At 38.0% G+C, this 27,031-nt stretch overlaps 1 protein-coding gene across 1 annotated transcript in view; it reads right to left on the reverse strand.

The window, feature by feature from the left end:
• Positions 1-11,591, reverse strand: part of LOC116175466 (myelin transcription factor 1) — a 35,102-nt gene extending 23,511 nt beyond the window's left edge. Inside the window, exons 1-2 of the mRNA XM_031493601.1 lie at positions 11,549-11,591; positions 1,271-2,670 (exon numbers count right to left, since the gene is read on the reverse strand). Of these exons, the coding sequence (XP_031349461.1) occupies positions 1,271-2,606 (1,336 nt within the window). The 5' untranslated portion in view covers positions 2,607-2,670; positions 11,549-11,591. The remainder of the gene's footprint in view (positions 1-1,270; positions 2,671-11,548) is intronic.
• Between the last annotated feature and the right edge of the window lie 15,440 nt (positions 11,592-27,031).

Below are 27,031 nucleotides of genomic sequence, written 5' to 3' on the forward strand. Positions count from 1 at the left end.
TTCCAGAACGCCAAAGGCGACGTCATGTCTGCAGCATTTCCGTTACAGTATCAACCATCAAAAATCAACGGGGTGGTGGACCAATTTTCTGCCTACTGTGAAATACAACTGGATATTTAAGATAGGAAAGGAGATGCAAATTGAAAAAAAGAAAATATGAATGAGTTTTGAGTTTTAAAGTTGGAAGTGGCCGAAAATGGTTGTAAATGCTCAGCTCAACATAAAACTTCTGCGCTTACTCCCATAACTTACTCTCAAGTAAATGGAGTAATCGGTTCAGTTATGAATGTAGGGAGTTTGGGTGATAATTAGCATCTTTAGTTCTCCCTTTAATAACGTTTACGAGACTGACGGTATCAAGAGACGTCACGAGAGATGCGACGGGACGTCGGACCTGCCTTCTTGTCTCCCATCGCATATTCAATAAGTCATTTCTATTCAAATTTTAGGGACGGTAGGTGTACCACATAGCGAAGTACGCGTGAGGATTCCAATTTCTAATCTTGATTAAAAGGAGTAGACAAGGAGTAAATGACAAAAAAGGGGAAATTTAACGTTGATACATACAAGTATCATATCTAATAACATTCGTATCATATTACCGTACATGAAGGATGAACATTCAGGGTGGCGTAATACATCTTGATGGAAAAAGGAAAAAGGGAAAACTCCGCCTAGCGGGTCGATTAGCCTATCCAAGAGTCCGGGTGGAGACTCGCGAGAAAAATCTTTTTTGGAAAAAAGAAACCACAGCTGTGAATGGAGAGCGGTGCGGGTGCGCGGCTACGGTCACGGCACCTGCGGACTAGCGTCGTTTGCAAACACATACCACCCACCCGTTGTTTGCTATTTTTCAGCTTCCAATTACATTCTCAATGTTTTAGATGGAATTTTCTACCCCTATCGTTTATTTATTCACAATTCTTACGCATGAAGGTAACTTCCATATCAAGCGCAAGACGTTTTGAAGGCTCGCTCAGAAGATGCTACTTACAGAAGAGGGTGAGGTAAGAAGACCGTTCTGAGGCGAGTCACGTCGACGTCGCTGACATGCCGGATTATAACTTGTATCAAGTAAACCCATAATACTGCTCGTGTCGTTGGATGGCACCGAAGAGGCAGGTGACAGCTACGTGCTATGAGATTTCTGTCCTCAATTAGAACTTTACAGAGACTTAGTAGCGCATTACCTTCAAAATGTACACGCATTACCTCTAAACAAACGCTAAAGCTCACACTTAGGCTTTTAAATAAAAACACATCGACTTACCTCTTCCTAGGCTGGTAGGCGACAGGGCTCCAGTAATTCGTTCGAAACCCGCGGGTCCCATTTTACCGGACGAGTCGTTCGATGACGACGAGGTGCTGCTGGAAACGGCAGAAACACTTGGAACACCTTCACGGGCGGCTTCTTGTAGTGCACTCGCAGCTCGAGAACCAACGGGGGCCGGTTGAAGAATTGTATACTGCTTATTCATAGCTTCCGGAGAAGCAACCGAAGACTTCGTGTCCGAATTAGAACAAGAATTACTCGATTCTATTTGCGAGGCGCTCTCTTGCTTTAATTGCGTTAAATTAACGGTCGATTTTAATTTATCGTCGCTTAATGGCCCACTTGATGAAGCGATACTTGCAGAGTAACCGACAAATGTTGCCTCCTCCGGATAGGGACCTAGTGCGCTTAAACTAACAGATGGCTTCGGCGCTGTTTTATTAGAGTCGGTTTGCGGAGGCCGGAAAGCCGAAGTGGATGAAAAAGGCGATACGGTTGACGTGACAGGACGCTGAAATGGATGATAGACGGACTGCGTTTGAGTGGAGGATTCGTCTGAAGAGTATCTTGATCGTTTGACGTCCTCGGTTTCTTTTTTCTTACTCTTCGAGTCTAATTTATCATCATTAACATCATCCTTGTCAGCAGCTGCCTCAGACATATCAATTTCTAATTCATTCGAGGAATCGTCAACCAATTCGTTAAAATCGGGGGGCTGATATTGCGAGGGTGGCTCGTTCCCCTTGCTCTGTTTACCTTTCGATTTGGTTTGGGTTTGTAGAGAAATGCATTCACTTTCAATTTTGATTAGATTATCGATTACGGCTTCCTGTTTAATTTTTAAGGGTTTACTTAATTTGTTTATTTTCGAGGATTTATCGAGGTCTTCGTGGGGATCGCGTAATGTTATAACGTCCTTTAGGGAACACGTATTGTCGCTACTACTGTTGGAGGACGACGACGGCGATAGTTTCGGATTCGCCTTTTTCTCTTCGAACAAATTTTCAAAAGCCGGCGAATCCTCTTGTTGCTTATTATAAGATGACCCTCTAGGTCCGGGCCAACTACCCGATAAATTTTTAAGGGCAGCTTCGGTTTCTCTAATTAAAGTTTCACTGACGGCGTTTTCGTCCTGTGAAGGCACCGGTTGGCCTAATTTTTGAGACTTTTTCGCCGGACTACTCGCAGAAGATGAGGGCAGAACGCGTTTTTTCTGTGGCAGTATAACTTGTTTAGTACTAGAATCGGATTCGTCAAAAGATTTCTTCTTTCGCTTATCGTCTTTTAAGTCACTTACATCATGCGATTTTATAGTTTTAGCAACACTAGTCATAATTGAACTAGAAGACTCTAGGTTTCTTTTCTTCAATTGCGGAAATCCTACGGAACGACTTGATCTGAAAAGAGAGATATAAGTGCTAACACAATAGGTATTGCTTAAAATTTTTGATTATATCGAATTAAGGCCGATCGTTACAAATGGAAAAATGACGAGTATCTACTTCAACGCTTCGTGCGCTATAGAAATAAATGCACGTTACGCTAATGGGGGCAATCAAATGCATTAGTAGGAAAGCTTTATCATTAAGTATAGGTTGACTCTTTAATCCACGTATAGGATAGTGAGTGGAAATGGACTCGGGCCATTATAAACTATTAAGAAATCGTCATGTTTTCAATGTCGGGAAGCTTGGGGAATCACTCCAAATCGCCAATTAATGGCAAATTAGAGAGGAATCTAAATTTCGAGTTAAATAAGTCAGGTCTGAATTAGTGATTATAACATTGACCGCAAACTATCGAGGTGGCTTACACTATTACCATCACTCCTGGCAGCTTCGGTCGAAATCCCGTCTGCCGTTCCTGCAAGATACAGATAGCTAAAGTAAGGACTATCCGGCATCAGGATACTTGCGAGATAAACCACTTAATCCCTGCTTACTCTAAGCAGCTAAAGTTTAGAACATCACTTTTCTTTGGAGAAGAGATTTCGAATCACGAGGTCGAATGCCAAATCCGTTTGAATTAAATCATTTAACTGGGGGAGTTTTTTTCTTTCGCACCCTTCTCGCGTGTATTTCTTCCGATCGAGGGGGCGAGCGAATGTGGGCGCAATTCTCTCGCAAAATTTTAGTTTTACGCGAGCTTATATAGCAAGACTTACCTCAAAAAAATGCAGTGCAAAAATTTAGTACCGAAGACAACAGATTTAAAAAGAAATCACTAATTACTTATAGCGACAACAATAAAATTACTTTTAAAACTTAACAGAAGAAAATGAAACAGTACGTTTATTGCACTAAAACCACAGCGTTTACAATTCACAACCACTTAGAGTTTGTAGGAACGTCGGACTAGTAAATATCGTGCGACGAAAGCTCCCTCGAGTTGGGCGAAAGCTCACGCACGCGAGCTTTAGCAGCACTACCGTGCGTAGGCAACACGCACAGTGCTGCAACTGCTGCAGCAGGAATACAAGGAATAGCGGGATTACTATACGAAAGGACTAAAAGCTAATGCACGCGCGCGCACATTATAAGAATGCAACTCCAGTAGTAGTGCGGTGGACGCCACCCCTTGTATTAGGGACGGCTGAGACAAGGGTTGCTCGTGCTTTATGTTCTTTCCTTCTGCTGCCGTAGATTTAGTCTAATATTAAAGCTCAAAATGAATTAAAACGAACATTAAGGCTTAGGTATAGCTAACGAATATTGTGAAAATTTTAATTTTAAGGGATATACGTTTGCTGGATGTGTGTATTTATAGAAATTTAATTAAAATCAACCGCAACCCTCATAAATAAAATAAGACACGCTAAAAATGCACTGAAAACCAAACTTAAGCAAACCCAACTTTGTGAGAAACAAACCTCTCAGACCGAAATTAACTGGAAATAGTTGCGCAAGTTTTATAAGATCAAGGAAAAATGGAAATAGTTAAAATTAGAAACTATGTTCGCCTAAACTATGTATCAGATTAGAAAGTAATTTTAGAGCAAGTTTCATAGCAGAGAGCGTGTCTCGGAAGAAATACCTACGGTCATCTAAAAGCTTGGACTTTTTCCTAATCTTCTTTGCCTGATGGAATGGCACAAAGTTCTGATGATTGGGTTATGAACATATGACATCAGGCATTCATTTATACTTGGTATAGGTATAGTAAGCCCCTGCGTAAAAATAAACTTGAATTATGAAGTCCTAAATGTAAGACGTAAAATCGAATGTAACTTAGGAAAATGGTCGTAAATTCGCTAAAAAAGCAGGACATAAAAGAACTTTTGCTAATTCAAAAGTGCACAGTCTGGGAAGCGACCTACCCCACAAAGTTCTTAACTAGTTCACACAAGTTAGAAAGAGAAAGTACAAAGAACGTAAGTGTAATTTGTGTCGACAAAGTTTGGATCTAAGTTAGCGCCAGTTTGAAATTAAAGTTGAACTTTTTATAGTCTGGCATGAATTTTGAAAGATCGATATTGTTTACGTTTTCGCCATGTGCCGATGGACGTGTGGTCCTCGAGGGATGCACAGAAAAATCGCGAAAAATAACAGCCAAATAAAAGGTGGAATTAGACGTACGCAGCATCGAATAAATTGAGACGGAAAAATAAAAATTTATTGAGGTTGCAATTCGTGGACCTACTTTTTGAGTTTTCCCTTGTTTTTAGGGGTGAAACCCGCAACGAGCTCACGTCAGTCACTTGGTATTACGGCGCTTCACAAACACACGGTTTAATCTTTTTTAAAGAGGGCAGGGTTTAGTTTGCTAATTAAGAACCATTTAAAATGTCATTTTTCTGTTTGCCCTTTTCGGTCTAATTGTATTTAATTTTTTCAACTTTTTAACCCAAATTAAATACCCTTGTCTTGTATAACAATCCCGTTCTTTCGCAAATTGAAACGTTTCCATTTTCTCGTTTTTCTGTACAAGTCACCCGTAAAACCTGGATGGAAACATTCGTGCCGCAATACTTAATATTAAAACTTGATTTATTGCATCCTTCGCGTTAACCAGATTGGAAATCGCATTCTTCTAAATTTGGCGAAAAAATCAATTAGCATTTTTCATCCAATCGTCTATAACTATTTAATTAATGTGCTCTCAAGTTATTAGGAAAATTTTGCTCCGGCATTTTAACGCCGACTATATTTTTAATGAAAATTTAATCAGAATTCCGAGCTGTCAGTGCATGAAATGTGTGTAAAAGTGTTCAGTTTTCATTTCCTCCGACGAGGGTTGCTTAAGGGTGCATGTGAGCATAACAGCAGCCTGTCTGGACTCAGTTTGAATTTAAAACCCGACATCAGGAAGGGAGGAGATGCGTTATAATGGAATGACCATCGCAAGGGAGAAAGCCGTGACAAGGTTCCTCATGTAAAAAGAAAACACATTTTAATTCAATTAAATTCGTAAACCTAACTGAAAAATGACGGAAAAGTGTATCCTACCATGCCCGTTTTTCACGATACGATCTCTTCATCCTTATCACTACGCTGTGCGAGTTGACAGCGTGCTAATAACAAAATGTTGATAAGTTTAAAAAGTTCGCCTTTCATTTGGCTTATATCTAAAGCAAGGAAATATATTGTGTTACTTATATCAAAAATGAGGCGAGATTTGTTCGGACCCCATTCAAACATTTCTACTGAATTCGTAAACGATATATACCTAATGATAGTTCAGCCATAGTATGAAACTATGGGAAAACTAATGAATGGCATCAAAACGGAAGAAAGAAATATCATTTATAAAATTGCGAACACCTACACCAATTTTGAAAGAATAGAAAATGAGAAGCCCGTTATGTAAACCAATAAGTATAGCAATTTATATCATTAGACCTCCTACATATCGAACTATTGGTTGTGCAGGTGCAATCTATAAGCCGTTCAGAGGCACGATCAAAGCACTAACGATATGCATTAGTTCTGATGTTAGTGCTTTAAAAATTAGAAGGCGTACCATAGAGCACAAGGGAGTTCATTTGCTCGGAAAGAAGGCTGACACGAGTTATGGACATTCTAACGAAGCACTAACGATGCGGGTTAGTCCCGATGTTAATGCTTTCTGCAAAGTTACGAATTCGGCACTCCTAGACTGTCAATCTTGGATGTCTCTTTCTCTCTCTGGAGCATGTCAAGAGGGCATCATCTGCCAAAACTTCGGTTCTGTTTCCGAGGAAGTCCCTTCTTTGGCGGACAAATCTTTGAAGGTGATGTTTCGGTTTGACCCAGGCGAAAGGAGTACGTGTCACGGGATACTTGAATGCAACGGTGCCATACGCAAGCATCTTTTGCATAGACGACGGATATCAGTATATGCCGAGTGGAATGTCTGTCGTATACATCACTATAACCGGATCGTGTGGTGCTTTAAGTGCCAAAAATTCGGCCATCACTCTTCCGACTACTGTAGTGAACTTCAATGCGGTCATTGGGCAAGTAGTGCCCGAAGCTCCAACAGTAGCCCTCCTGCGAAAATTGTAGAGGCGGGGACATAAGCGTGATGGTATCAGGCATAAGGCATCAGCCTCGAGTTGCCTTTCTTATCTGAAGCGCGTTGACTCCAAGATCGCGAACACTAATTATGGACTGTGAGCAAACACTCAGATCTCGCAGGTTTTCCCATGTGAATCCACTTCCATTGCCACATTACAGTGTTGCCACCTCTTTTACATCTATCCCTACAGGTTCAACTAACATCGACGCGCGACTTCATTCCCCTTGGGGCGCAAAAGTTGTGAAGAGTGACCACCACTGGTAGATTCGATTTAACCGCCGATTTTCGAATCGATACTTCTTTACTTACGATCCTTGACTAAGATCTGGCCCATCTCAACACGTATTGCTCGAGTAAAATTCCTTTCTACCTTCCCCGTGGTGCTACGTGTCACGATCCTGAAGAGGTAGCCGAAATTGCAAGGATGCTGACAGAGTTGGTCGGTCATACAAGCCAAGTATGCCTTAAACTGAGGATCCTGACTGCTGGAGCCGGTGGTGTGAACGACTGGACAGGCTCAAAACGGTAGTAAGCACATTGAAGCACCACTTTCAAATAGCTTCATCGGAGCAAAGGCGTAGTGGCATGAGTCCTATAAGTTAGCCTGCAAACGATATAAACTGGCACTGATGAAAGCAAAGTTTGGATCATGGCAGTCGAGTCTAGCATGTCGGCTAACCCCTGGGGAGTAGTATACCGCATTTCCCCTCAAAAGTAAGCTCCCTTCGACCTTTGTTCCCATGTCCGCGACGGTGACAGATACACTGTTTCCAAATAGCAAACGATGGACGCGATTTTGAATATCCTCTTTCTTGACGACGATCTTACACAAGACGAACTCCTCCGAAATACGTTCCCGACAATTCAACTTGGAATCCAGACAATACTGGGTGGTCACTAGGCAAGATATCTTTGCACAAGCGCCAACAACAAAGCTCCAGGACTGGACGAAATTCACGAAAACGTACAAAGAACGCTGCTGGAGATCATTTCTGACATTCTCGTCGAATTATTCAATTCCTGTATAAGACGGCTACTTTCCTGTCAGTTGGAAAACTGGCAAACTTATAACTTCTAAAACCCGGTAAAAAGAATTTCACCAATCCCAAGTCGTACACACCGATAACTTTATTACCCGACATTGGAAAGGTATTCGAGAATATTCTTCTCCAAAGACCGTACGACGAAATCCCACCTCAACGTCTTTTTCATTCCAAGCAATATGGATTTATCTCCGGACGAAGGTCGACCGACTGTGTGCAAAGACTATAGCAAACAACGTTCGTTTAAGAAGCCAACACTGCACGAGGCCGAAAACGGTTGATCTTTTATATAAAAGCGTTAAAAAAGTATACCCTCGGCAACGTTAATCAGAAATGCAAAGGCGAGGACGGGGCTGAAGAAAAAAGTAAAGTTCTACATTAACTAATGACGAGTTAACGGGTTTAAAAAAAATTAGGAGCGCTGGATGTTTAAAAACTGTTGCCAACATTCGAAAATCTCGCAAATCTAAGGAATATAAATCTATTACACGAAAGAGGATGTGCAGTCCGATCACCACGTCTATTAAATTTTTCGAGGAGAAAAGTCAAACTTTTCATCTACGTTACTTTGCTTTTCACTATGTTCTTTGTAAGTCAGAAGTATTGGTTTGATGCAGCTGAGATATGAAGAGTTTATTTTCTTTGTGATACAATTTCAATCACTATGTGGTGTTACATATGGTAGGTGATACGCATCATTAACAGTAGAATCAACATAGCGGGATGTCAGCAATGCGGCGTTTTCCCCACGCAGTGCTAAAATCATCCCCTTCGTCCAAAAGGGCTTTATAAGGCGACGCGCATGTGGTAGAATTCATTTTACTGCAAGCTGTCCTACAGTAAGCAGTGAGATCAAGCCGAGCTGTCCTATAGTGAGGCATTAAAACGACGAAGCTGGGATGACGTATAGTGACGCATCAACTGCGCAAGCTCTTCCGTAGCGCGGCAAGTCGACATGATACGGGACGATAAACATGGTTGTATCTACCCCAAAGAGGGGGCAGAAGCGCCTTAAGAGCGCACTACGTAAGTTCCGTAGACGATCGCCAGTGCCACCATTATGCGCTTTCACCAACACCCCAGCAGGACCTGGTGCTACGTAAATCATGTGGTTGTAGATATTAGCCTGTACCGAGCATATGTGACCCGCTTCCGCCTACACTGCAAGATATCCAATCATGTAGATATATTCCTGTACCAACCATAGCTAGCCCGATCTCGTTATCGCCACAGAGTAAGCATTTAAGCAACAACAGCAACTGAGGTACTTAATTATGGAGGTATCAACAGCATATGCCAATGTATGCCGTTGTCTAATTTAATAAGACGATTCTCGCCAGGAGGACTAGACGCCTCCTGGGAATAAACACAGTACAGTTCGCAAACTGTAAGAGTTTGATTATATAAACATTTCAAAAGTCCATGTTAAAAACTGTTTACTTCCTTTTTCCTTTTTATTGTTAAAATCGTTCAATGTTCACAATTAATTCTGTGTTAAATTAATTATTTGGGAGTTGTTATAAATCATTTCATAATTGTAAATATACGATACCTCTCGGGCACCGCTAAAAAAAGCATTATGCGGGTCACTCTGTAATTGAGCGAAAGCCTGTTGGGGACCCAGAGCAAGAGAGGGACAATAAATATAAATAAATAAATAAATAAATAAATAAATAAATAAATAAATAAATAAATAAATAAATAAATAAATAAATAAATAAATAAATAAATAAATAAATAAATGGAATAAATGAATAAACACTGAATAGCCATAACTCTGTTGTGGAACAATCAAGTCAAAGGGAGGGAGGGATATCACTCAACTGGCCAACTAACCGTATTTAAAGACGCAGTGTGAGGATTTTCTATTCGGATTTATTTTTATTTATACCCAATGTCGATTCAAGTCATATCAACAATTACAGTTTGAATTAATTAACGGACAAATACGTAACGGTGGTTGTACATTCAAAGATAAGTGCAGTAGCTTCAATTCCGGAAAACTGCTAATTGTGCGTTCAAAAAGGAATGTTGAGGTAGCTTGGTGCATCTATTTTTGTGTTATTCAGGTTATATTAATTGGGCCAGTGGTGTAACATATTCTTTGAAAAAAGGCATTTGAACACCCATCTTCTAATAATTTTGATTGCAGAACTGAAGATCGCCATAACACTGCATTTTTTGCCTCAAAACTGTTGTGTATAATATTTTGATTTGCAACTACACTGAATGGCACTTCTTTGAGGACACTAATGGAAATGGGAGAGAAAATACATGTACATAATCTGCTATATCTTGCGTTTGGATCGTTTTAATGGTTATATAGTGAAATAGTCCAAGAATGCTCCATTTCCAAATGTAAATCTGTGGTTTTAACGTAGCTACAGCCTCACAGAAAAGTGTGTATGTAATGACGTTTAGGTAAATACAGATCTCGCCGGGTTTGGTTTATCGTGCCGCGTTCCTCTTCAAATCTTAAGTGGAAATAAAGCTGTCGGCAGAGCGCCGCTTATAATGACAAATTTATTAATTAAAATATAGAGAAATCCCGGCATAAAGCGAAAGAAAATAAGGAAACAAACAGAGTATAAAGTTCGGTGGCTTAGGGAGATGTCGGTACCGCTTGTGACTTGGCATACCAGCCCTTGTGGCTCTGATTTATCGGACCAAAACGTGATATACCGTGTGATATATGAACCTTACTGTGCAAAGAAATCTAACATATACGATATCTCCAAACGATCTATGAACCCGCTCGTAAATATATCCAGATTTATGCTGCGCCTCACCTTTAGGATATATACGAAATCCGATTGACTTCAAAGTTTTCTAATTATACGGATGCCATTCAAAGAACGGTTGTGATTTGTGGATCTGGAGGAGAAGAGTCTCGATATTTTTCCGCTCCTCTACATCATATTTGCATTTAAGAAAAAAGGCGACGGTGGCGGGGTTTCTAACGTTTTTCCATTATTGTAACAATAAAAATCGCTTCTTCGCATTTATTAAGCGAGCGGGTCCCCACAAACTTTGCTTTAGAATCACGTATAAAAGGGTTGGTTTACAACTGCATTATGAAAACCACAATTTTGTTTTGCTTTTAGCAGTCAGGTATAATCGTAATAACGTTTATTCGCTATCTACCTCCCGGTTACGTGACATATTGTCGGCGTACAATAAAAACGGAGTGCCATTACAGGGAAATGCATAAATACGACGTCGCATTTGCCTGCGACGCGATAAAGAAAGACGAAGGAAAGGAAACCAGCAAAACTGATGACTAATTTGTCGAAAGTCTCATTGGGGGCGATAAGAAGTATGCGGAACCGTGCCATGTGCAGACTGTGTTCGAGTCGCCATGTTGTGCTGATTTATGGTGCCGAGGTGTGGGATGCTCACCTGCCACGTCTTTACCATTTTCAATTCTTCTGAAAACTTGAGCATTTCACATAGATAAGTAGCTAATTTAAATGAACCGATACCGCCTGAGTTTTTATCAATTAAAAAACCATCTTTTATTTCCAGTTATTGGTACTAAACAGAATTAATGAACTTTCATTTTTCATATGCGCCCCCATTATTCTGTAAAGCAGTCCTTAAATAATCACAACCGATAAATACTCGTAATTTCAATTTCATTGTGAAATTCAAACAAGGGTAGTTATTACCGTTCTTGCAAAATAAATATGATACAAATAAAACACGAAATTTCAATAAAAGGTCATTGTTTACTCACTTTTGTTCAGCATTAGCTCTTCTGATCCCGGGTCTGCGTTCGTCCACCTGCAATCAAAGAGACCACATCAAGGGCGGAATGATTTAAATACCCGACATTTTACAATCATCGGAATTGTGGAGATCGCAAAGTGACCGCAAGTTGCGTATAGTTAGATTATAATAATCTGGATAATTTAACGAAATATACAAAGCCGAACGCGCTCGCAGAGACCATTTTAACGAATTTGTTTTTTATTGAAGAGAACTGGAGCGGTTGTCTCAGGAGAAGTAAGGGATTTATGAAATGGTAATAAAATTTATATGACCGAGTAAGGTTACGATAAATAGCTCGAGCAAAACCAGCTTTATGTATGTCTTTTGGGACACGTGTTTATGATTCGAGAATAGCAGGTTGCGAATAAAATTCCGGCAAAATATAAATGAAAACAGCTTCCGTTAACTAAGTGCCGTAAGGAGCACCAATAAAATTATATATAGTTAGTTGCCTACAGAAAAAGTTGTGGGTAGGTACTTTACATCATAAAATATTGCGAAATCTCCAATATTCCTAGCCAGAACAAACTTGAATGTGACATATTAAGTATTGGAAACACATTTGCATAAAACGAATGTGATTAACAGAGTTCCAATAGACACGACACTGTAAAAAGGTAAAAAATGCATAACAATTCATTTTCCCAAGTACGTATAAGTTATATTGTTTGTTTGAAAGTCACTGTATTATTTGGTTGTGGTTTTAATTGCAAATTTCTCAATTCTTTGGCGATTTAACCTATTTTTGTGGGATTTCTCGGTGTGGTTTTGGACGAGTTTTGCCCAGTTTCTCTCGTTTGGAGGATATAATTGGACTTATTAATACGTAAGTGGCAGCCATTTGTTGAATTATTCATTATCTCTTAAGAACGTTTTAGAAATTCTCTTCGCCGTATATGGAGTTCGAACCGATTTAGTCTATTGTTACTGTATTCTCTAAGCAGCCGTCTTGTTAGTTAGAGGTACGTTGGTTTTGTGTCCAAAGGGGTATTACATGTTAATTCTTTTTAGTGTTCAAGTTTTAGCTTCTAATTTTAATTTCAAGTCTTATGCTACGTTTTAGTTTCAACAATTTCGTTAAGGGCAATATGTAATCAGCGCTTGTGACGTAGATAAGATTTAGGTTTAGGGGCAACTACAATTATCTGATTACACTGGAATTAAAATGAGTTTGTAATTAATTGGATAACTGCTATTTCAGGAGTATGTCAATGACAGTTCTTTTCATAATCTAATGTCTTTATTTGATATATGATCGATTTTGAACGCTGTACGATTCTGTTTTGTGCTTGGTTGACGTATTCGGTTTTGAATTTTGGATGTTGTAGGGACGCCCCTTTTACTCTTACGTCCCTGAGCTAGTTGGCCGTTTATGCGACGGGTTATGAGGAAAAGCAGTTCCAACTCAACTCACAAAGTAAGGGTTAGTTCATCTCTGAGCGCATATATACGACAGTGTGACGTCATTTTGGTTAACGACGTCTGATGGCGTAAAACTAGCGATCAAATGAAATCAGACGTCATTTTGGCAGCATTCAAAGGACTGACGGAAAAGGATGACTTACTCATTACTATACAGGGTCTGCCACTGTAAACAGTCTATGCCAATTTTGGTAACAGTTCTGTCAGACATGTTCTAACATTTTAGTTTAGAGGGAGTCATTTAAATTAAATATTATTATTTACGTATCTTCAACCCTACGAAGGGGGTGTTAAATGGGAAGGGGTGGTGAACGTTAGATGGTTCGAAAGGAATGTTCATTCTGTTTTTATTTTTGAAATCCGATCAGTAGGCCCAGAGAAAGCTCGATTTATGGTCCAAGGTGTGCTCTGGGCTTTCTCTGACGAAAAAAGTTGCGACCTTGGTGAAGGGATTTCCCGGCCCGTGTGGCGCAGTTGGTTTAAAGCTTGACTGCGGTACTAAGGGTCCCTGGTTCGAATCCCGTTTCGGGCATGGATATTTGCAAATGTATAGTGGGTTGGGTTGGTAGAGCAGCCAAGGCTGAAACCCCGCTCACTCAAACTAATAAAAATAAACACCATCAGGATGGCAAAAGGGCACTTTTGCTTACAGAATCTAGTTTAGTTTTATTCCAATCCACTATATTGTATCGAACATTCCAGAAATCTCGATAGATATCGAGATGCCACGACTGATTAGTCATCGTAATTATTTTTATGTTACAATAGCTTAAATTTTATCAAAATCGAATGGATACTTTTGAAGATGGGTCATCAAAAGGACAACGCTACTATTAAAAAATGACAAATTATTCATTTCAAGTTTTACAAAGAAAAGTAAGCAAACACGTACAAGTAAAACAAAAAAGGTTCTGTACGTTCATCAATAAAGTTGACAAAAGGTATTCATTCGCAAGAGGATAACCAGATAATACTATCACTATAATCGCGTAAACTTTTACGAAATGATGAGAGGTTAATAAAACAGGTAATACGCTAAAGTTATAAAGCGTGTGGGGACGATTGAAGACTAACAAGGAATAGAAAGTATTTACACCTTAATTAGGAATGTATTCGAAAACAAGTTAACGTTGCAATTGGGTTCTTGTCTTAACTTCCTTTCCAAATATTTATAAGCTTGTAAATTTATCCAAACGCATTCAAAAAAACAAAAACGTAACTTAAATGAGTGACCTTGTTTTGCAGTGCAAAATCGTGGCCTTGGTGAATGCGATTTCGACGGCGAAAAAATCGTTACTTTGGTGAAAGGAATTTAAAAAAAATTCTTGAATTCTTGTCCTAGCTTCGTGCGGATATAAGTGGCGGGCTCTCTGATTAGTGGAATATATGTGGCGAATTTAATGGAATTAACTAAGGTACGCGACTTAATTAAAATTTAGGCAAATTCCACTTTGTGGTGTAAGGTCGTGACTTGGGATTTGTCCGGAGTTTTCAAGTTTAATTTTATACAGTTCAGGCTATCCCAAAATACACAAACGAACGATACAAAAAAAATTGATAGAGACCGAAAGATTTTAAGATTAATTATAAATTGGATGATCATTCTTGTACCATTTCCTCAAAACTTCAAAAATGTTGAGGTTACAATTAAATCAAATAAAATAATAATAATAATAATAATGGCCTTTATTATCTTACATAATGGGCGGATTTATTTGAGGTTTTTAAATTATCTAGTTGCGACGACATGATATCATGCATTGTAAGCTTGTTACTAGGGGCCGATGCGATTTACACAGATAACAGAATGCATTTGACCACGGTAATTAAGGTAATATAAACAAAGGGTAAGACACTTCCACTGTATATAAGAATGATATACAAGTTTGTTTGGATGTCACAAATTTTCAGTAACAATATCGACAAAAGGCCGTTTTCTTATTATCGTAAATTTATGTTTCATCTTCGGAAACTAGAAATATACCACACACAAAGCCGTTAAAAAGATAATTATAATTTTCCTAAGGCCTAAGGTCCAGCCTCGGCAACGATGAAAATCTCAATATTAATTTGAGAAATTCAGCAGCCTTAATTGCCTATGTAATTCCAAAGAATTAATTAACACCTGATGTAATTCTGGGTATGATACGAAATAAACAAATTGACTGAATTAATTTGAGAACTTTTATTTGGGTCGTAATTGAGGCTCGGTTGAACAAAACCAACCATTTACAAATGACGAAATTTATTCGACATAAAATATCACCATAAACCTAAACTGAAAGAAAAAAGGCACTCAGGATCTGCTCCTGAGCACACCACGCAAAAACGATCGATTAAATAAATGAAGTTTAAATAAAATTACCTTAAGTTAAGTAGGTAGTCCTTATCATCCGGTCTTAAGTTCGCTTTTCAACGAACAGTTAAACACATACCACAAACACCACACTGAATGATCGTTGTAATTACAATCACTATAGTCTGGGCCCTTTGATGGTAGACAAAATTCCCTTTAACGGATATTGGGACTACCTCCTACCAAACTTTATAACTGATGGAACGGACTATCTTACAAAAAGCTTCAATACCTGCAAATCTGACTGTTTTACAACAAACAACGCCCACCAAGCAAAAATCCACGATTAACGTCTTCATCTTCTATTTAAAACAATTTTCCATTCTTACTTTGTCTCCTGCTTATCTTGAAACTAATTAGCTTACGCAGCTATAACGAATCGACTCGCAAACGGCCGGGGACAACTTTTACAATACCAATAAGCTTAATTTTGGAACGCGCAATTTCTTTACAATCAAATAAACAAAGCGATTGTTAAAATAAAATTAACAACGTTCAATAATTTAAATAATTTTGGGATGCGTAGCTTGTGCAAGTGTTATAACCGCACTAAAGGAAAACATGTAAGCAACAGTGTCACATTTCTGGATTAGGGTACTTACGGTACTATGTTACCAAGTCATAATGTGCTTAAAACTGAATTGGAATAAAAAAATGTGTCGACGCCCGACGGTGAAATATTAATTGCGCATTTTAACAATTTAATTGAAGTTTAGAAATGTCGCTAGTAATAAATCAGTTCTGCCAACTAATTTTAGTTACATTTTTACCAGCCTAGACCGCAAAATGGTAAGTTTCTGAACGCTTTTAGCTACGGAAAATAAAGCTTTGAAGCACAGAGACTGTCTATGATAATACTAGTACCAGTAATGGGAAAACGCAGTCTTCTTATATGCATTGTGACAGAAATTAATCTTTTTGGAGTATTTGTTCGCTCGGTCGGATAGTGTCGGACAAGCGAGGAAATGAACACATTCGAGAAGAAAACAAGCATCGAGAGGCGATGACGAATGTAGCGGCAAATAATGACCATCAATCAGATGGTTAATGGTACGTGCAGGTGAATCGACTATTTTATGTAGACGTTATTGCATAGACTTGGAAGGCGAAATTGGAACAAGAAGTGAATGTATGAGCATACGAACCGCGAATAACGTATAGATCACGTGCGTTCTTTTAGAAAATATTGGTCTATCGACTGTATGCAGCAGCTGTTATGCTCGTATTTCCCAACATGATCAAATAACGAATAGAATTTATATGGTCACCGCGCCAGTGTAACTAAATAATCGCGGCAAGATTGAAATTAGCGTGCGATAATTTAACGTGTCGAGTTATTTCAAGTCGTTATGAAAGCATTTCGACTGGAGATTTTGAGTAAAGCTGGAGCAGTACAATGCTTTAAATTTCATAAAGGCTGTCAGTGACGCGGGAGATCACGCTAACCCGCCAAAGAAGCGGGCTTCCGTCAGAACAATGGACTCGTTAATTAAGATTTCTTTTATCCCGAGTCGACGGCCCGAGATTCCAGAACTTAATCATGAATGTGGCACACGTACAACGTCTGACTTAACGCAATGACTTATCCCGAAATTATGGCAATATTTAGAAAGGCTTTACGAAGGTATTATTCGCGTTTATATTTTCGGCTTATTTTTATGTAAAGCGCTCGAGGTAAAACCGAAAATGAAGAATAGATAAATCAAGTGGGAGACAGTAGCGTAGTTGTACAAGCCTTTAATGTAATTTCACAAGCATCAATCACGCTTCGTGGCTAAAGATGAATGGAAGCGGAAGGTACGGGCGTGAAGATAAAAACGTTCGGCTGATTGGCATCGGAACAATATTTGAAGGGTAGGTGTATATATAGTTGGGGAAACACCTGTGCATTCTGATGGTGTAAGTATTAAAGTAGCTCCGCTCCGCTTCGTGATGGTATAAAACATGAAAGTATAGCGGTGTGAAAAGAGTGACTACAATGCCCGAGTTTAAAACAACACGTAATCCGCTTTGTTGATTCAAACGATACAATGCCGGACAAGATAGTATTCAGTTCACTGGATCCTAAACACGACAAAAAAGCAAACCGCCAACTTTTTAAGCTCCACAAATAGCATTGCTCCCCGCTATAAATACATTATATTCCATAGTTAATTGAAAATCCACTTTAAAGTTATGCGCGGCTCCAGAATTGCAATCAACGATACAATTTCCACATTTTTAAATCTAATTTTAATGTAATGAGCGGATGCGAATACAAGAGAAGGGCGTCTGAAAAAGGAGCACGTAAAATATAGGAAAGAATGCTAATTAATTATTCCGAGGAGTTGGGCTGCTGGTGGGTGATTAGCATTCTGCACTAAGCTGAGGTTTTCAAACGCCATGAACTTTTAAAATTCGAAATTCTTGAAAATAACAAATTCGTCGCAGCGCGTATGGTTATAAATCGTTAATGCACGCACGATCTATAAAAAACAATCACTCCAAGAGAAGCAACAGCTTCCCCAATTTCATTTTTCCATTCAAGAATTCTGATCTTCCGAAATGACAGACGTGCTCGTTCGGTGCATTTAAATAGGTTAATAAAATCAGAGGGACTCGCACATTTTTTGTTCATTCTTTTCGTCTTGCATTTAAAATCCCGTTTCATTTGCGGGTAGATTGATTTGTACGTGGCCTACGCAAATATTGAAATATGCACCCCTTGTTTATTATTTTGATTGACAACCTTGAGCAACGTATTTAAATATTAGCAAACACTAGCGATTTTTATTGCACTTCATTAATTCTGACAAAGAATCTTGGGTCGTGACGCCTGTGAGCATTCCATAGGCAGCCTGGAAACCTTAGGAAAAGGTCTACAAAGTTATGGTAGTGCCTAGAAAGCTCCAAAAAGACCTAGAAGTCCCATTTCAGGGCCGCGAATTGGCTCCGGAAAGAACCTGAAAAACCTTGGAATATCTGCGCTAAAGCTGCTACCTAAGTCTTTTCTAAGGCAAAAACTCCTTCAATATGTGACATTGTGAGTCCTTACTGTTAATTCATGATCTTTAAATAAGTTTGTTTTAATCCTATTGCTGTATTACATCGCACGAAACTGCAGTTTGCGTTAAAATTGTAGTTTTATATAAATGTCAATACACGGAAAGTGATCGTCGTTTAGTATAACCTTATGGATTAAACATGGATATTTACATTTGTTAGATGTGAAGTGTGCGGTTCAATTTGAGATAACAGTCCTTATCATAGTGGCTTACGGGCCGATAGCGGCGTACAGTTTTTAGCATTTGAATGGCTAAAATGGATAAAGATCATGCAGACACATATTATACTCAGTGACATGGAAATTGCAACACCAAGAAGGAATTGGAATTTTTTGACCAAACATGGCAGAAACGTTTAACTACTAAAAGGTAATAATTGATTAAAATTTCATTCATATGGATCAAGTGGTAATGGCTTATTTGACAGTTCTTTCATTTTTTTCTAGTATTCTTATATCGTGTACCTTTTGGGAGATTTTGTTCAGTTCTTATTGTTTTCGCTTTTAATCGTTTCTTTTGAGGCTGTGATCATGCCTAGGTACGCCAAAGTGGAAATTACCGCGAATTAAGAGAAGTTGACAGGTGTCGTATTGTTGGTTTGGGCGGAGGTGGTTTTTCGTTCACAAAAATTGCAAGTCACCTTGACCGAAGTCAATCCACTATGATTTGTTGCAATCGAGCAGGGATTTGGGAAGGGGCAGGATCGTCATAGAGAGGTAAGGGAGGGGGCAGGAAAGGGTGGGGGGCGAAAAAGAACAATTGAAGTGCGGGATCGCCATCTTTGACTTATGGCAACAAGAAACCGATTCTCTAGTACCAGGTCAATTGCCAATCAATTGTTAGCTAACGAAGGTCGTCCTGTAACACTTCGAACGGTTTACCGCAGAATCAGAGCTTACGACTTGCAATCCTATCGGCCACATCTTTTGTTACCATTAACAGCTCAACACCGCCAGCAGCGTTTGGAGTGGTGTAGGTTGCGACTGCACTGGAACCTAGAGTAGCATTGGGTGGTGTTCAGTGATGAATCCCGATTTTGTTTGGGTATGCATGATATGATGGCCGTATGAAGGTCAGCCGAAGACGTGGAGAACGTCGTAATATTGAATTTTCTGTTATGAGGCATGTGCACTAAGCTGTGGGGACTATGGTATGGAGTACTATAACTTATGGGAGTAGGGCTCGTTTGTTATTCATTCGAGGTAATATGACCCCCCCAGCGATATGTGGATGACGTGATAGAACCCGATATTCTTCCATCTCTTCAGCAGTTGGAAGACCCACTTTTCCAGCAGGATAATGCCCCTCCCCACATTGAAAGACGTTCTATAGACTTATTTGCACATGATAATGTCAATTTCCTGTCATAGCCACCCAGATCTCCCAGTGTATCGCCTATCGAGCAAGTTTGGGACATTATGAAGAGAAGGCTGATGAACTTACCGCATCCTCCGCAGACGCTGCAAGCTCTACACAATGAATTAGAGGTTACTCACAGTTGCTTGGGACACAATACCTCAAGAGGAAATCGGCCGTCTGCTAAAATCGATGCTACGAAGCGAGAGGGAGTGCGTAACCAATAGGGAGGGACTACTATTATTATTAATAAAAATATGTTTATATTTCATCCTTTTTCTTTTAAATTTTAATCAATTGTTACCTTTTAGTAGCTAAACGTTTCTGCCAAGTTTGGTAAAAAAATTCCAACTCCTTCTTGGTGTTGCAATTTCCATGTCACTGAGTATATAAATATAATATTATAAAAGGGACCATATTATTAAGTGTCAATTACAGGGCCTTGCACCGTTGGCCAACTGTCTCTCTTAGTAGCTTAGTAGTAAATTGAACAGTAAAAAAATAACCGCTCATATTCAAAATAACGTGAAAGTGATGGAAAAATTTGAAAAATATATAGGTGGAAAATTTTAAAAACCCACATTCTATTTACATTCTATAACGGTGTACGGAGAAAAATGCCATTTTAAGATAATAGTAATACTATTTTGCCATGATGTCATTGTTTCAACAAATTTTTGTATGTTGTGTAGTACATAACACAGACTTACAGTGTGCCTATTAATGAAAATAATGTTTTTATAAAAAACGTAATGTCTATGGGAAATTATTTTCTTAAAAGTAAGATCAATTCAATCTCTTTTGTGTCCGAAAATGTAAGACTTCATTATGGAGAACACAAAAAAGGATAGACGATACTATCTGATGAGCTAATCCAAGAACATCAATACGTTTCTGTTAACGCCACATGATTTTTCCAAAATCCCCTGGTGCCATGTAAAAGTTACATGTCATTTTGCACTCTTCATCGTGTTTTTTGTAATTATTGAAAGCCCCTTGATAATTAACATGACCCGCACGTGGCTTAAATAAAACACATAATTTACAAAAGGCACCATTTGCAATTTCAGAACAAGAAAACCAATTGTACGATTTTTAACAACTGGTTAAAGAAATGCCGCTTTTTATTAGTTACGTCACTCTTAAAGCATATTTTTTAAATACGTCATGCATTACTTAGATTTTCAGGGGAAGCAATCTCCATATTCGCCCACCTTATTGACACCCATGATCAATTCTTGTATCATACATCCAGGTGTCATCGCCAGGAATAATTTTTGAAAAAATATCGACATTTTGTTTTTAAAGTATCAAAATTTGTCTGAAAAGTTTCAGTTCTTTTAGTATAAAAACAGTCGCAGGTACCGCCGACTGTAAAACTCTCTTCGTATGGATTACATAGAAATGACACTATATCATATCCCTCCCTTGGAGTTAAATATGTAAAATCATTCCCTTTGACCTTTTGAAATGTGCGATGTACTTTTTTGAAGATCAATGAATCATAGTGACAGTTATAAGGTTAGTGCTTAATTTCGGCACGAAGGTGCACAAAGATTTACCATACTTAGTTATTATAGTTAAAATAGAGATTTTGCTCTACCAACTTAATCAAAAAGAGAGTATGGCAGAAGACCACAAAAGCCAGTTCCTGTAGTTCAAGTCAATGTTTTTCGGTGTCCCAGACAAAATTGGCGAATAATATTTTGCCCAAATAATGTACACGAGTACAATGAGTATGCGAGTGTACTTATTCCCAGAAAAAATTTGGGGACACTGATAGATTCCGTACGCGTTTATCTAACATTCCCAAGCATGCCATATCGGATTTGATAATACTCCAAAGTGATTAGGATAAATACATTTCTTACTGCACTAGTGAGTACCAGTTATATACGATAAATGGCATGACGTGTTTCTTATAGTATTCTTTTATTATATCTGCAATATAATTTAAAAGTTAGGGAAAGTAAAATAAAATTATATTGACGTTATATTCGAGTATATATCTAATTAAGTGGACTGTTTATTTGTAATTCCATGATTGCCACGTTTGCTTATAAAAAATATCCGGTTGAAAAAGATTATAACCGTCCATTCATTAGCTTGCTACAAAAGCAGAGGAAAAGTTGGTAAGTGCAATATCGAAATCCATTAAAGCCTATTTTAAAGAATATGAAAAGTGGTTTTCGTGGGTGAATAGGAAGCATCTGACAAACGAAGCCTTAAATGCATCGATAATGCTGGCATGCGATTAGTAAATAAAACAGATACCCTAGATTAACTAATTATTTTGTGGTGTGGATTGTGCCAAAAACAACATTGGGTAAAAAAGTTTATAAAAGAAAGAAACACGATTATACATATTTACTGGTAAAGCAACTACTTGGAAAAAGTTTCAGTAAGGAAACGTGACAGGCATTTTTCAACCTAAACCTAAAATAGGTGTTTGCGATAATACTGGAAAAAAAACAGTATATGTTGTGGCGGTGCTTTCTTTTTACGGATAAACACAACCACCTCAGGTACACGTACCCGCTTCTCCCTTCTCTCCTCTCTCACCTCATCAACCCTTTTGGATAGCTTATCTCAACAAAATTCGCTAATTCTTAATAAAATCACAAAATCTTTACCTCGCTTCCGACTAGCTCAAATACTTACATACAAAATTTCTACTGTCTTACTTCCATCGAAAAATCAGGTATCTAATTCACTTTTTACTGGTGTTAATTACTCTACTTCTCATCTAACTTCTCGTTGAAAAAATCATCAACTCAATGGCCATAATTTAATTCATTTATTTTAATGCAAAATCCAATGCATTCCAGAAAATTGCGATCTTTACAATCAATATTATAAAAATTGGGAACTATGACTAAAACCTTATTAAGCTATCAAAAAATTTGAATATTATTAGTTCTGTTGGCCAACTCACAATATGTTCTCTCCCTTGAAGAGGTGACTATTATTTTTTAGACTACATTTTCCTTGACACAAATTCCACTATTTCAAATATAATTAATTACCTTCTTTAAGGAAATTGATTCAATAAACAATCGATTAAAACATATCATAAAACATATAAATACACACAAATTGACTTTATTTTTATTACAATGACAATATTCAAAATAGACTAACCTTTAAAATTCCAGGACTTCGATGAAGATTGGGAAGCCCTTTACATGCTCGTTGATTGATGGATGGGGTAGACTGCAACTTTTGGAATGCCAACTTTACGTCGTCGATTGTTTTCCTTTTTTTTTTCTTTTTTTTATATAGCTGATGATTACAGTTGAAAAATCCTTGGCTCGCTGTTGAGTAGGTTATTTTCCTTGTAGAAGGTAGACGAGATTTTCCAAAAACATGTAGTTTTGTAGGTATAATCCCACAGTGAAATTTTATTGATGTGAACACCTTAATTTGCGTCAGTTCGTGAATTAATTTGCCTGATTTTTGGTCGATTTAAAGAAGTTTTTTCATAACTAACTATTACATTGAACTTTTAAAGCACATTACTTTGATGAAAACGGCTATCCACACTTAAAAAACTTTGATGGTTATATTCCAAGGAGGCACAATAGTAAATTTTACCACAACGGCAAATGAGTGAAACGTTCAAATTTGTTCCGTCGGATAGATGCCAAAGATGCGCTCGTATTATTTTCCTTTAAGAACAATGGTTCATATCACACCGCTATTATCGCTCGAATTTACTTATCGCTTTATATTTGATACGTAATGTCCACGTCTAATTTTAATTTCAACACTATGTGGATGATTTCCTAGCACAATACGCTTGACAAATTTTTAACTAAGATTCCGCGATTTACTTTTTCTCTTCGGGCGTGAAATTTACCCAATGGAAAATTCACGTTTTAACTAATGGTGCAAAACTGTACTTAAACTCGGACTAATATCGACCGTCACTTAAACGGAATCACTTATTTGGTGCTTAATGCACGCGATTCAAAATTTACGATCTCTTCGGCCCGGCTATGCAGTACCAATCTTTCTTCGGCCCGGCTATACAACAATCTTTCGACCGTCACTTAAACGGAATCACTTATTTGGTGCTTAATGCACGCGATTGAAAATTTACGATCTCTTCGGCCCGGCTATGCAGTACCAATCTTTTTTTTAAATTTTTTCCTCTTAACTCTCTCCTAACAGATTCACGCCCCTTAATCGTTGCAAAATGGCTGATCTTTTTTATTACTGGTACTTCTCATACAATGGCCTCCATCTAAACCAATTAACTGGGGAATACTTATCAACTAATTTTTTCAGCGTTTGCAGAACCAGCTTTCCCAAGCTTGGCTGGTGACTCAATGATAAAAAAACTTATCTAAAGAAATCCGATATTTATTCGTTATCTGCATCCTGTTTTGCACTGAGAATTTTCTGTGATCCCATTTATTGCGAATCGCGGCACAAGGAAGTTTAATACAATGAACCCAACATGATGTCATACTACAATAGTTACAAAGCGAAAAAAGTTTTATCCCCAAAAGGAAGAAAGGTTTATCCAATTTTAGTACAAATCCAAAGCGATATCCGAAAAATTTGCAAAATTTCGACCGGCCATTACTCCACCCGTTACAGTACCCCCTTCTGTTTTTTAAACGAAGAAGCATGATGAGTTTGGAAAACAACAAAATAAAAAATGGGTGATATATAAAAAAAATTTTCACACAAAAATTCTAAACAAGATTCTACTCAGAACCAGAAAAATGTTTTACAAAATATCAAAATGTTAAAAATATACACGCCTACTATCAAAATGTTCCAACAAAAAAGTTGAAATTGTCTCATAGAAGAAGGAAAAAATTGGCATGTAGTACCGTAGAAAGAACCTACCTCTGGTACTACATAAAAAAAAACTGTACTTATGACGCCACAACATAAGCACCCAACTAAGAAGTGTTGGTCTTGAAATAGGGGTTGCAACCTCCTAAATGTTACATCGATTCCCGAAAAGCGGGGCGGTCTGAAGGACCTACGAAGGGAACCTTCAACTCATCCTAACTCGTAAAATATTAAAATAATCGTCTGTCCAGCACCACTCTTCACAAAACTATCCACAAACATCTAAAAATGTGGGAGGACCTTCACCATTCCTGGTCGCATCACCTTCAAAGACTCTAAAACCTTTCACGAAACTCAAAAACTCCCTCACAACACGGTTCCATAGCTGGAGAGTAGCTCTTAAGCTCGCCTCCTGACCGTTCAAAAAGGACAAAATCCCTAAAATCACAAATCGAAAAAAATATGTCAAAAATCGGTATACTCATATCAAAAATCCTTTGATATTTCTCATTCCACTCCCATTTGGAATTTTTCGACAATAGTGGTGCAAATCCTTGACTAACTTCTGAAAAATGATTCCTAAATCTTCTGTAAAAATTGCACATTCCCAAAAATGACTGTAGTTCCTTCAAGTTTCTTGGTGGTTGACACCCTCTAATAGCTTCTAATCTTTCAGGATTTATTCTAATTCCTTCTTTTCTTCTCACTATATGTCCTAGGAACTGTATTTCTTCTTGAAGAAACTTGCTTTTCTTCACATTAATGGTCATGTTGGCTTCTTTTAATTTTGAAAATATTAAACGGAGGTGTCCTTCATGTTCTTCAAAAGTTTTCGATGCTACTACTATGTCATCGACGTAAATAAGGGCATATGATAGTACTTCTGGTCCTAAAACTTGATCTAGGCAACGATTGAAAACTGCTACCGAAATATTTAGTCCAAACGGTAAAACTTTATATTGGTAACTCCTTCCATTTACCAAAAATGAGGTATATTTCCTTGAATCTGGATGCAGTGGAATCTGCCAATAGCCAGCCGTCAAATCTATGGAACTCAGGTACTCTGGATTATCAAAACGTTCCAGAACTTCTTCTAAATTGGGTGGCGAATTTCTATCTTCTTCAATAATTTGATTTAACTTCCTGGCATCTAAACAAATTCGCACGGCCCCTCCAGGTTTATTCACAATGACAATCGGATTGACGAAAGGTGATGATGATCTCTCAATAATATTGTTGTCTAACATCCTTTGTATTTCTTGGTCTACAGCCTCCCTTTTGGAAAATGGTATTGGATAACTCTTCTTGAAAAATGGGGTAGCTTCCCTAATTTTGAGTTGACAGACAAAATTCTTGACTAATCCTGGCTTGGTTGAAAAAATATCTTCATATTGACTAATCAATTCTTCGATGGCTTCATTCTCTTCTCTACTTCCCGTAGACTGATTTACTTGAAGATTTGCTGTTCTAATTTTCAAACTTCTTCCTTGAAACCGAATGTAGTAATCGACATCATTGTCTTGAAAATAAACTTCATCTCTGTCCATATCAATCTTGGCTTTCTTGTCTCTCATCCAATCGGTGCCTAATATTGCTGTTGTTTCTAATTTCTTCACAACCAAAAATTTCTGTTCATATGTACTGTCTTGAATCTGTAAGGTGAGTAGGGCTTGGTTGACAACCTTTACTATTTTCCCAGTAATTCCTTGAATCGTGATTCCACTAACTGGTAATGTGATAACTCTTGGATTTTTTCTTTGTATAAATTCAAAAACTTCTTCGGAAACCACGCTGACTTGACTACCAGTGTCCAATAATAACTGTTGTTCCACCCCCTCCAGCTTTCCTATTATAATTGGTTGTCCATCATCAATAATCTCTGCTTCTTTTTCTTGATCGCTCAAAAAATCTTCATCATCTTGATAATTTTCTTTAATTTGATTCATTAGTATCGGTTCCTCTTCCTTTTCATCGTCGCTCAAATTTTGTTGTTCATTGTTGTTCAAATTGTTTTCTTCATCCTCTTCTTCTGGTTGAATTTGTTTAAAATCTTCAATAAAGTTGTTTAATTTTTCCTCTTCATAATTTCTTTCTTGATGTTTGATTGTTCCTATTGATGTGATTTTATTATCTTGAATTTGTTTTTCATTTGTTGTGTTAGTAGGTTTTTGTCGTAATCGTTGGAAATAATTGTGAACGCTGGTTAATAAATTTGTTTGCTCCAGAGATCTTCGTGATGTCTGAGGGACTAGTGGAGCTCCTGGTCCCTGCTCTGGTAGTTTTCCGGCTGGGGAGCCTCTGCTCTCCTTCTCACTTCAAAATTTCTATTTGGTCCGTAATTGCCCCTTCCTCTTCTGTAATTTTGGAAGTTGTTGTATCCACCTCGTATGTAGTTTACTTGTCTTCTCTGCTCTTGCCTCTCTGGCTCCTCTCTGGTGTTCTCGTGACTTCTATTTGGTCC

The sequence above is a fragment of the Photinus pyralis genome, unplaced genomic scaffold (genome assembly GCF_008802855.1).
Source record: "Photinus pyralis isolate 1611_PpyrPB1 unplaced genomic scaffold, Ppyr1.3 Ppyr1.4_LG7, whole genome shotgun sequence".
NCBI classification, from domain to species: Eukaryota; Metazoa; Arthropoda; class Insecta; order Coleoptera; family Lampyridae; genus Photinus; species Photinus pyralis.